Source organism: Acomys russatus, chromosome 10 (assembly GCF_903995435.1).
Source record: "Acomys russatus chromosome 10, mAcoRus1.1, whole genome shotgun sequence".
Lineage (NCBI taxonomy): Eukaryota > Metazoa > Chordata > Mammalia > Rodentia > Muridae > Acomys > Acomys russatus.
Genome location: NC_067146.1, coordinates 67,252,281 through 67,265,011, shown reverse-complemented (window position 1 = coordinate 67,265,011; position 12,731 = coordinate 67,252,281). Strand labels below are relative to the sequence as shown.

Here is a 12,731-nt window from a genome sequence, read left to right as displayed (position 1 = left end):
GAGACCCTAAAGTTCCCGGGTTGAAGTCTTAATGTCTTGTATCATCTAGAATGTGACTTACCTGGAGGTAAAGTTAAAAGGATGTCATTGTGGTGGACACAACTCTTTGCAGTCAGTGTTCTTCCAAGGAGATTTGAATAGCGCACAGACACATTTAGAGGGAGCCTCTGTAAAGACACAGAAAGAAGATGGAGGCAGTGAGAAGCGCTTCGAGCAATAAATGCTCCTGGTGACACCTTGATCATGGACTTGGAGGCTACAAGACTGCAGGACAGAAATTTTGCTGTTGGAGCCACAGACTGTGGCGTTTTATTATGGCAGCCCCAGCAAACCAACACAACAGGCAAAGGGCAGAGGTGGAGAAAGCTGAGGTGCTACCCAAGTGACTCGCAAAGACTTCACCAGTTTTTCATCCCTTCCAGTTTCTAGATGTCGGACGTTTGAGTCTTGGCCTCCTGGCCATATAGAGGCCAGTGAACTTAGGGGGCAACTACAGTGCTGAGGTGGGTTGTTGGGGACACTTGCCCGCGCGTTCAGGCCTTTAAGAACTACAGGGTAGGCGTGCTTCGCATTTTATGTATGGAGAAATGGAACCTTTGATTGGAGCAGTGACATCCACCTTAAGAGGCTGGAGTCACTCCTGCACCCAGAACTCATAGGCTATGCCCCGCCCTCAGCTGCTGCACAGACTCTGGTAAAGAGGATGCTCCTCCCTTCCCTCCCGCCCTTCTAGGGCACTGATTGCCCAGGAAGGGGAGGAGTTCTTCCCGGCGCGGATGCCGCCGTCGCCACGGCAACGCGGCTTTACTGGGCCCAACGGATTACGCGGCCTGGGGCTGCAGGCGGCCGCGTGGCCTCGTGGGCAGCGCCAGCAGCATGGACAGCCTGTACGTGGAGGAGGTGGCCGCCTCCCTGGTCAGGGAGTTTCTTAGCAGAAAGGTAATGGCTGGACACTCCGAAGCCCAGACAGCCGCTCTAAAGTTGGAGGGTAATCTGGGGTTTCCCTCAGCATCTTTGCACTTTCGGGGAGGGGGGGAGGGGGGAGCATTCCATGCTTTCTGTTCGCCTCAAGGATTCCCCCCAAGAGCGCTTCTTTCCCGAGACATGGCAACTACATTTCCCAGAAGCCAGTCCTTCCTAGTGCGAGAGCACGTCCACAAAACCAGGCCGGTCCTTGCTTGGCTGCCCTCCACTGGCACCCACGGTGACGGCAGTGCCAGATTGGCAAGAGAGTCCAGGGCAGAACAATTTCTCCCAGCCAAGGGCACAGGCTATGTCTCTAGGAAAGAACTTCCCCAGAGGATAGATCTGGACAGTCAGTCCTTTTGATAATTTTTAATCGAGTGGGGATTCCAGCGCTGCAGGAGCTTGGAGGGAGAATTATGTAAATTCTCTTACTGTCTTGTCCCGGAAGAGTTTCCAAAGCGTTTACAAGTTAGGAGGATCTTGGGTCCCCCATGGGCTTCTAGGAGAGGGAGGAGCTGCATGGGCTCCAGGAGTTGATTTGCATTTTACACGAAGTGGCCTAGCACGGGGCACTAAGGGTCTGTGCTTCCATGAGATGTCATACTGAGCTGTCCCGTGGGGCACTTACTTGAAATGGAAGTGTTTGGAGGAACGAAAGGAAAAGGCTTGAGGTCAGATGGTGCAAGTTTAGGTATGTGTTACAGGTTTGAAATGTGACATTAGTATCTCATCTTCTCTGCAAAGCAGGAGCTTTAAAGATGCACTGTGTCTGATGTACAGTGAGGGGTGAACAGGCAGTGCCTGTGCATTGTACCTGATACTCACATACAGCGTGCACAAAGCCATTCACCTTTACACTTCCTTGGCTGTTTTATCCATGCTCTGATGGTACCTGTTTTGAGATACCTATGTGCTTTTTATAATTTATTTTTATTTGGAAAAGCTGTAATGCATCTGGCTTCACTGCGTCTGCTCTGACTTTCTGACACCGAGTCCCGGATGCTAGTTGGATTATCGGTGTCCTGTGCTTGGAGGCTGGTCACTCCTGCTGTGCAAGTCTAGACACTAGATCTAAAAGTGTCAAGGAAGCCTTCGTTTCTTCAGTGAAATCCAGAGCCCCCAACTGACGTCTTCGGGCCTTACCATTTGGCGCCAGCTTACGTTCCCACCTCACACCTACCCAGGATTTCTGTGGGTACTGGGGATCAGAACTGTAATCTCTGTACTTTATTCACTTGCCATCTTCTCAAGCCCCCGGTGACCTTTCTGCCTGTATCTCCTGTCACTTTCCCCTGAAGCTCTTTTGCTTTTTAAGTTGCTAAAGGACTTTTGCACTTGTTGTCCCTTGTTTGGAGCACTGTGTCCCCAAGTGCCCCCAGGGCCTGCTCTCTCACTCTTTTGATGCCTCTATTCCGTTGCCACATAACCAAGGAATCATTTCCTTACCACCTTTCCCCCATACCTCTCCCGGCCCTCTCTGTCTATTTATCTGCATCCACCCCTCTCCTTTATATAACCCGTTAGGCTGGTTATCTTCTCCTCCATAGTATGGAAGCTGGAGTTTGTTAACTCCTCTGACCAGTGGCTGGACCACTGGACAGATGAGGAAACCAGAAGACAAGGGTTATGCTCAACACGTAGCTGCCTATTCAAACATGCCCCTGTCTTCACAGTCACCCTGCCTTGCTTTATGGTATACATTTTTATAGTGTACAAACTGTTCTGTCGTCACGGTCCGCTTCCCTGGCATGCTAGCCTTCCTTCCTTCTCTGCCTCCTGGACCAAGAACAGAACCGGGCACACTGTGGGTGCAGGGCACATGTTAGCTGAGTGAAAAGGATGGGGTTGAGGGGCTGTTCACCTCCACAAGGTGCCTGTACCCTACCCCCAGTGGTTTCTGCATGATGATGTGCTTCACAGCTAAACATGAGGAGCGCTCCCCCCGCCCCCTTGTGTATTAGATGCATGGAGACTCGGTGTGTCTTGAAGCTAATCAAGTCTGAAGTGGGCAATCAGAGAAGGACTCTCATTACTGAATGATCCCTATCAGGTTGGCTGCTGAAAATCATGCTATGTAAGGATGTAGAGTGTAGGTGGTTGCTTCTGAGCCTTCTTCTCTCAGCTAGCCATCTTTTCCCCCAACGTGTGTGTGTTGCGTGTGTGTGCACACGCACTCACACACACACACACACACACACACTTGTGCTTTTCCTTAAGACCTCATTCACTCTCTCATTTAGCACTATATGCCTATCTTTTTTCAAATTCACTTTTTCATCAAAACTCATGACAGGCAATGAGTTTGGCCTTGTTTCCCGCAGTTGGAGCCACTATAAAGTTCTGAGCACAAAGGCTGAGGGACAAGGCCTACCTAGGTACCACTTGCGGTCTGAGATCCGTCATGAACATGGGCTATCCTTGGCCCAGGCAGAAGGGGTTGAGATATCTGCAGGCATTTGGTGGTCACAGTGTCCTGTGATGGAGAGGAAACAGCTGTTGTAGCTGAGGATGCCAGGCTTCTGGCAGCTGCAGGGCTCCCCCTGTTTCCTGCTGTCTTTAGCCTACATGGTTGGGTGATGGCAGATAGTCACGATGTGCCCTGTGGGGGTATTGTGTCCCAGCCAGGCTTCCTGGCTAGACTGATGTAGATCTCCATCACGTGACTTCAAACATGTCTCCTGGCTTCCTCAGTTGAAAAATTCAGGGAACAATGGTTGGCCTTTACACTGTGTTTTGTTTTGTTTTGTTAACTTCCATTTATTTTTTAAAGGTTCATCTTTCATAGCCCCATGTCTAGGCCAAACACAGAGCCCCAAAATTGTGGTCCTTCAGCAAGCTAGTTACTGGAATTTCATTGTTATCTATAAAATAGATAAAAATAGTCCACAACCCCTACAGACCCCAGCTTTAGCTGACCCCAAATCAAACTGACAATGCTGTCAAGCCCAATTTTTTATAAGAAAATGTGTTCCTGAAGTCAGCTTTGGGCCCCTGCCGTGGCTGTAAGGAAGGTTGGTGAGCCCAGTCCTAACGCGTTCCAGCAGTCCTCTGTTGACACTGCGTCAGAGAACGGGAAGGGTTTTCATTTAAAAAAAAAAAATGTCAAACAGTGACTCAGATGTCTTCCCTCAGGGTTTGAAGAAGACGTCTGTGACCATGGACCAGGAGCGCCCCCGCTGTGACCTCAGCATCAACAGCAGGAACAATCTCCGCAAGGTTCTCCATCTGGAGGTCCTCTACAGGGAAAACAAGGTGCGTGCCTCTTGAAGTGTGAGTCCGGTGGTGGTCCTCGCAGCTAGGGCCTGGCACCTGTGCCAGGGTTAGGCTTAGGGACTGTCCAAGGTGACAAGTGTCAGAGTGAACTAGGCTCAACCCACCGGCCCCAAGTGTCCCCGGGCGGGTCTGAGGTCACTTTGTGTCACTGAGTCTGGGCCTATCTTGCCTAGTGTCAGGTTAATTGTTCTCTGTGCTCCCCTTTCGCCACACAGTGGTATTTTTAGTAAGACTGCTTAAGGATATGTCATGCAGTGTGATATGTGTAATAGATTGTATCATATATAATGTAACTGTTAGTATACTCTATGTAATATAGAATACATTTATGTATTATACTAATATTGTCCGTCCTCTGCCTGGGTAAGATTTCTCTTCTGTGGTGGTGAGTTTCTTTGAACGTACGTCAGCAGAGGTGGAAGCTGAGTGTAGCACATCCAGGGGTGTGGGAGGTGAGAAAGGCAAGGGAATAGATTTTCTTGGGGGTATGGAGGGTCCCCCTAAACCCAGACTCATATCCCACCTGCTGCTCCCATGGTGCCTCAGAGGCTTCTTCCTGTCACGTATCTGAAGTAGAACATTTTTGTTTCACTCGTGTCTGCCTCCCTCATGTCCGTGGCCTTAGTAGATGGGCAGAGCCTGTGTGTCATTTCAGTATTGTGGCCCCATGGTTAATGAATTCTCTAATGACTTACTGAAGAGTCCATATGTGTCTGTGTAGCAAGTGATGGAGGGCTAGAAGAGTGAACACAGGAAACATAGGAAGCTATAATCCTGACTTAGTTTCTCTTTCTGTTAGAGGAAGGAGTCCTCTCCAGCAGATGGTGCCTTATGCTTGGCCATGATACAGGAGTCAGGGAGAAAGTGGCATTTACTCTCATAGTTCTGTGTTTGTCACACTCTTAAAAGGAGCAAATGACACTTCACGCAGAAGTCTCACAGGTGAGGCATAAGAGAAGCCATGCTACAGTGAACAAAGTGAAGGACGTTTTGTCTTGGCCTTCTGGGCGGCTTCTCTGGGTGCAGTATGAAAACCCCCGAACCCACTGGTATGATGGGAGTTTGCCCCTGGGGAGATATGTGAGCCAAACTGGCTGGCTGTTTGACATCTGACAGTAATTTACAGGCCAGGATAGAGATTCTTTTTTCTCTTTTTGTTTCTTGAGACGCAGTTTGATTCTGTAACCAAGGCTGGCCAGAACTCACTATGATTCTCAGGCCAGCCTCAAACCGTGGCATCTCTCCTTCAGCATTCTGAGTACCGAGATTTACAGCTATGTGTGCTTCCAGGCCCAGCACCGAGGGGCTAGGGATTGATTTTCAAAAGAAGTCTTGCGCCTGGGGAGATGGCTTAGTGGTAAGAGTTTGAAGCTCCACCAACTACAGAGGGAGCTGACATGGCTGTGCACTCCTGGTGCACCAGCACTAGAGGGCAGAGACAAGCGGAGTCTAGCAATTTGCTGACCAGTCATCTTTCTGTGCAGTGAGAGATGAGGCAGATAATGATAAAGGAAGGTACCTGATGTCTGCCTTTGGCCTCTGCATGCCTGTGAACAGCTGTGTACGTGTGTATGTGTGTGTGTGCACGTCCCCCCCCTCACACACACACACACACACCACATACATTCAAAACCTCCCCCAACACATAATAATAAATAAAATAAAATGAAATCCTAACCGCTTGAATGGGCATGCAGGCAAGAACAAGACTATTTGAAATACCCAAAGAAACTTCCAGACACCTTGACAACTAGCTCACTGTGTATGGCGTGGCAGAGAGGACCCTGAGTCAGGCTGCCCTGCGTAAGCACAACTGTTCCATCCAGGCAGGTCTGCAGACCACAGCCACTGGCCCTCTTAGGCCCTGACAGCCAAGTGAGGTCACACCAGAGGCTGAGGCATCCATCCCATAGGATGTTTGTCCTTGTGTGCAGTCCTGGATTGGGGATGCAGTGGCCCAGCAGCACTGGGTCTTTCAGTTGCTGGATTTGTATGCAAGGGCCCAGGCTGTTCATGTTAGGGAGGTGCTTCACAGACACTAGGGCCTTTACCCAGAGCATCCTAAGAGCCTTACTGGTCCCTTGGGATTTTCAAAAATTAATTTGTTTTTTTTTAATAAAGATTTATTTATTATTATGCATACAGTGCTCTGCCTGCATGTACACCTGAAGGCCAGAAGAGGGCATCAGATCACGTTATAGATGGGTGTGAGCCACCATGTGGTTTGTGGGGATTGAACTCATGACCTCTGGAAGAACAGTTAGTGCTCTTAACGTCTGAGCCACCTCTCCAGCCCCCACCTTGGGATTTTTATATAAAACCTTTCATTTAATTTCTCAGAAGTATCTTACCATTTAACTTATTTTTATTTTTTTCACCACAGCATAGTTTTTCAAAAGTAATTATTGTCTTCAAAACATAAGACATCATTAGACCCAATTATTTGATGTAAACAGTTGTTATTAGCCATGATGGAATGAATTGGGGCCTATGTTTTAAAGCAAAATATACTCATTAGTCACCTCCTGCAGGTAGTTTTGAGATTCACCGAGCCCAGAGCTCACACAACCTCAGGGGAACTACTGTTCTGTGTCAGTCTTCCTAGTATTTGGTTTTCCTGACAGTTATTTGATAGATTAGGGTATATAGGTAAGACTGAGGTTTGGGGAAATCGTATTAACTTCACCTCAAGGCTGTGTGATCAGTCTGAGCTTAGTGATATAAGTGAAAAAAAAAAAAAAAAAGCCAAACCCTCACAATGGTGTAATGTGGGCAACCCAGGACACTAGAGCACCTCACTGAGAGAAAAGGCAAGATATTTGAAATAAATGTGTATGTTTTCTTTGACTCGCTTCATTGTAATCTTAATTTAGACCAAGACAAAATAATTTTTTCCATCTTTTAAAACTGGGTAAATAAACACATTCCTGATTTTAATTATCTGATAAGGCTGTTGAACTCATGGTTGACCACTGGCCCTAGGTCTTGGCCAGAGAGGAACAGCATGGGACGACCTGTGCTGAAGGCTCCACACCAGGCCCTTCATCAGGCACTTGGCCGCTCTGACTTGGCAGGCACTGCACGCAAGCCCATGTCTGGCCCCAGTTCAGCAGGACCGGGTGCTCCCAGCTCTTGGGGTGGGACTGACACATGGCCAGATGCCTGCAACCAGCCTGTGGATCAGTGCTTGGACAACTGGGTGTCTGTTCAGATTATTTGCGGGGAGGGGCTTAGGACGAATCAAAGCCCTAATTCTTGCTGTTTGGGTTTAGTAAGTCTCAACTGGCCGTGTATTTAAAAACAAGAAATCCAAAAACCTTTTAAGGATAATCGTTCCTGCAGGCAGTGCTGGAAAACACTGATAGCATTTATTCTAAAAGCTATGGCTTGAAAGAGTTTCTTCACTCACTTGTTTTTGACGGTTGGAGAATAGCCCGAGTCAGTCCCAGGTAATGCTGTGCTCTTCATTTAGTCTCTGCAGTTGCTAGTGGTCAATGTTAAAGAAACATCATCTGTTGTGTTACTTTCTTTTGTCTTAGCTATGACAGAATACCCAACAGAAACACCGTAAAGGGTGAAAAGTGTATTTGGGATCATGATTTTAGGTATTTTCGTCCTTCCTGGCTGGAGTGTGAGTTGGCTTATTAACGTGATGCAGATCAGAAGCAAAGAACAGGAGGCTGGACTCAGGGCCAGGTGACACCTTCAAAATTCTGCCCCTTATAATCTATTTTGGCCAGCCAGGCCCCAACTCCTAAAAGCTCTTTAAAATAGTGCCACAAGCTGGTGGTGACCAGGTATCAAGGACATGAGGCTGAGGGAGAGAGACATCTCAGATTCAAACCAGGATGCCCACTAGTAAAATGTTTAGGCCTCAAATGTGTCTTGGATCTCTAGAGGCCAGGAAGACAGGAAAGGAGAGAATTGACTCCTGCAAGTTGTTTTTTGATCACCCCACACATGTGGTGACGGCCTGCCCCCCTCCATAAATAAATGTAATGCAAAAGTAGATTAAAACTGTATTTTAAATGAAAGAATTTTTCTCTTATAATTGTTTCCAATGCACAGGATGTTAGTTGTTTTAGAGTCAAGATTTTTGTCTTTGTCTCTGAACCCATACCCAGTATGCTGTCTGGCACACAAAATAAGTAAGTGTGTGCTTGCTGGACGTGTGTAGCCGAGTGAGAAGCTGGTAAACGTATCAAAGAATCAGGAGAGTCATCTTTCCATTCTTCCCCAAACCCTGGACATTCAACTAATGATGTTTTTTTCCCCCTTTCCCAACAATAGGCAAAGGAAAGGCCTCTAAAAACGAACCTTGAACTCATCACGAGATATTTTCTGCACCATACTGGAGGTACAGACGATGATGGAAGCCAAGAAGCCCCAATCCCTGCCCTCCCGCTTCCAAAGAAAAACAGCAAACTGCCTTTGAGATGCTCAGAGACCACACTGGTGGATATATACGACCTTTCAGATGAAGACATGGGAAGACGAGCATCCTGGTCAGAAGGGAGCAAAGCCAGGTGCCTGCCTCTTCTCGTTTTCTCTCTCCTTTGTCTTTTCTTGCCTACCATCCCAGGCCGAGCTCCCCTTTACAAACTTGGTCCTGTTCTTCCTCACTTCTTTTCTTTTCTTTTCTTTTCTTTTCTTTTCTTTTCTTTTCTTTTCAGATTCAAGTCTGGTCATTTCTTTGTCACTCTCAATGACTGGACTCAGACTTCAGAGTAGATGCTCTCGATAAGGACAGCCCAAATCTCTTGGGAAACTGTTTCCTTTTCCCTGGCTTCCTTCATTCTCTTGGACCCAAGTTTAGTGTAGTTTTTGGCCACCTCCTTTCCTTAGTGTTTGGTTTCCTCAGCGCAGTGCGTTGTCATCTGGGTTGCTGGACTCGTGGAGTCACTGCAACTGTGTGCAGGCCGTGTGGAGTGCTGAGTGTTGGGTGCTTTGGTCCCTGGGTGACAACATTGGTGGACATCATCATGAGATGCTTTAGGTTTCGGCTAGCTCTTTGGCGCCCCAACCACTGAGGCACAGTAGTATTAGTCAGTCCAGGAATATAATATTCAGTCTCTCTGTCTGTCTGTCTGTCTGTCTGTCTAATATTCAGTCTGTCTGTCTGTCTGTCTCTCTCTCTCTCTCTCTCTCTCTCTCACACACACACACACACACACACACTAACCAAGTAGAGAACTCCGGTGACATCAGTGTGTGTTCCCAAACAGACTTAGACTTCCTCTCTCCAGTTCTATAACAAGAATGCCCCCCTCCATGCCTCCCAACAGCAGGCTCATTTGGCTATCCCTCAGGACACCTTGCTTCACGGGAAAACCTTATCCTTCCCACTGATCTGGATGATGTAACCCTTGCACTAGCGCTCTTTTCTCAGAGCACCAGCAGCAGTGCCTGTGGCCATGCGTTTCTCACAGGAAGTGTGAAGTTTGTGTTCATTGTCAACTTCAGTGAATTTCCCACAGGCAGTGCTCGGAAGCAGATACTTAGTCCCGTCTCGGAGTGGCCAACCACTTAGGAGGCACCACAAGAAAGAGCACTCCTTGCTCCTTGTTATTCTTTCTCATCTTTTTTCTCTTTCTCTTCCTCTCCCTCCCCTCCTCCTTTGCACACACACAACTGTACCTGTACACACCAGCATGCTCTACTGAATACCCAGGGATGTCACGTTTTCCCTAGGTATGCGCTCCACGAAGAGCCAGGCCAAGTTCCTCATGCTCAGCACTGCACCACAGGTGCCCTCCTCTATCATCTGAGTGGGCAAGACTCAAGGTGCTCTTTTAGCCTTCAGCCATTAGGACTTAGGGTCCCCTGTGGACCATCCATCACCTGATGTGGTTTGTACTCTGCTACATTTGTCCCGATACCAGCAAAGAACTTTCTGTTCCTTACCTGTCCTGACATGGAATGAGCTGTGGCTCATTTCCAATTATATATTTATGAATGATGGCTAACTTTGGGGTTTTTAAAATTACCATTCATTTGGAAGCTCTGTTTTAATGAAAATATTTTTTTTTTGCAGGCATGACCATCTCGATGGGGACATACTTGGTAATCTTGTATCGTCCAAAAAAAGCCCACTCAAAAGCAAGCCCGCACACACAGGCCTGGGGGACAGCCTCCCTTTGGTTCCTGCATGGGAGAAGGTAGACCAGCATCACTCATCAGAGCCTGTCATAGATGTGAAGAGGCCGATGGAGAGGACCAGGCCGAAGTCTGGCCTGATCGTCCGGGGCATGATGGCTGGGCCTGTTGCCAGCTCCACACAGGTGAGACTGCTGTTCTTTTTGTTTTCCGTAGACTGGGGAGTAAATGGGGTGGGCTTCAGGCACTGCTGGCTGAGAAAGGGGGCACTTGGGGACAGGAAGAATGCCTGCCTGTTTTCCCCTTTTCTCAGTGATTCTGTGGATGCTCAGCAGGCTATGTTGTCTCTTTGCTCTCAGTTTACCCACCCTTACCACATTGAGTGCTTTGATTTCATTTCCCTTTACTGCAAGTAAAGACACGTAGTCTTGGCTTTGTCTTTGCAGTTCTAGGGCAGAGGTCTCTCCTAATCTAGAAGACATCATTCTTTGCCATAGTGGTTAAAGCAGAGTAGGTACCCTGGTCCTTAAGTGATCACTTTTTTCTGCTTCATTTTTTAATTGTTTCATGGTTTTTCTTTCAGAAAAACTGTAAACATTTCACTTATTGCTTGGTGGTTTCCTTTAAGGAGGGCTCATGATCTGGTTTCATTAGGACAGTAGGAGGGGACACCAAGTGAGCAGAAAGAGTGAAAGAAGTTTGCAAAACAATAAATGGGGAAATAGCAAGATCACATCCTGTATCAGTAACACAAGGGGGCCAGGAGGCCTATACCCATTGTCTGGGGAATGCCACCTCCCCTCTCACTTAGCTGTGTGTCTGTCTCTGGGTGGACTTGTTGATGCTTTTAGCTCTTGTGGGGTTAGCAGAAAGAGGAAGGGCCTTCTCCCTGCCAAGCCACACCTTGGTGCTGGGTCCCACCCAAGGCATCTTGCTGTTAAAGAAGGAAATTCATAAACTGGACCCTGCCCCAAGGAGAGTGGCCAGCAAGGTCGGAGGAGCTGGGAGGAAGGTTAGTCTTGGGAGGTGTTTAATCTTACAAAGATAATTGTTGTTGGCAGAATATAAGAGATTTCTTCAAATATGGAAGAAAGAATAGCCAAGTCCCAGGTGGCAAATAATGGCTTCAGACTTTGGTGCCACTCATAATGCCTTGCAGTGGCCAACATCGCTAGTCAGTGCTCTTTTCTTGGGTCAGATCATTCTGGGTACCTTGAATAGTTACTGCCGGTAGAGTGACGTGGTGGCACATCAGAGGAACTGTGTTAGCTGTCTTAGTTTTAGTCTGGGGCCCCTGAGGGCTCTCACATTTGTGTGTGGCACCTGGTGTTCGTTCATGGGCCTTTTCAAGGTGGAGTGGTGTGGAATCCATGAGAGCTCTGGGAAGCACTGCTGTACCTTGGTTGGAAGTTGGTATGAGGATTGTGTCCCCACTTAGAAAATCTATATAACTCAATGACCAATATATTCCAAATGATTGGTGCATCACACTACTTAATCATACAAGGCCCAGAGCAGCCTCGGTGGGGACAGGTTGTTCCTCTCCCTGCTGGGGACATGGCAGAAAGGAGCCTAGCTGGGAGTTTAGGCTGCCACAGTGGCTCTCAGATCCTTCAGTCTCAGGAGCTCTTTGTGTTTTTTTTTAACACTGAGGAGTCCTATAGCTCTTCTTATTCATGGGGACTCTATCTATAGATATTTGCTGTATTGGAAATTAAAACTTGGATCTGGAGAGACAGCTCAGTGCTTACATGTGCTTGCTCTTCCTCCAGAGGACCAGAGGTCAGTTCCTAGAACCCATTTTGGGATGCTCACAACTGCCTGTAACTTCACTCCAGGGCATCTGACTCCCTCTTCTGGCCCCTAAGGGCAAGGTTGTACTTGTGCAAATTCATATTCTCTCTCTCTCTCTCTCTCTCTCTCTCTCTCTCTCTCTCTCTCTCTCACACACACACGTATGTCTTAAAAATTTTGAAATAAGAAATTAAAATAATTTATCTCATTATCATTAAAATACCAATAAACTTCGCATTTAACACAACGTATTTCGCTATAATGTATTTGTCCCAAAATAAATAGTTCATGAGACGAGTAATTGCTTTGCACATGGTTTTGCAAACCTCTTTAATGTCTGGCCCAATAGAAGACAATATAGATGTCATTTCTGCTTCCAAATGTAGTCTGTTGTAATACGATGTTTTTATTAAAGTGCATCGACATAATTTAGCCTTAGACAGAATTTAGAAAGGAAAAATTATTTTAAGACCTTTTCCAGAATACCATGGACACTCCTTGATACCACTCAAAACTTTTTAAATCTAGTTTTTAAAGCTGGAATCTTCCTCCCACCCCCTCAGACAGGGTCTCGTTGTAGCCCAGGCTAGCCTCAAACTTGC

At 47.2% G+C, this 12,731-nt stretch overlaps 1 protein-coding gene across 1 annotated transcript in view; it reads left to right on the top strand.

Annotated features, from left to right (window-relative positions):
* Window positions 1-730: 730 nt before the first annotated feature.
* The window catches only part of Mindy4 (MINDY lysine 48 deubiquitinase 4), a 103,943-nt gene continuing 91,942 nt past the window's right edge, over window positions 731-12,731 (top strand). The window contains exons 1-4 of the mRNA XM_051152325.1: window positions 731-939; window positions 4,099-4,218; window positions 8,530-8,765; window positions 10,274-10,520. Coding sequence (XP_051008282.1) covers window positions 877-939; window positions 4,099-4,218; window positions 8,530-8,765; window positions 10,274-10,520 — 666 coding nt within the window. The 5' untranslated portion in view covers window positions 731-876. The remainder of the gene's footprint in view (window positions 940-4,098; window positions 4,219-8,529; window positions 8,766-10,273; window positions 10,521-12,731) is intronic.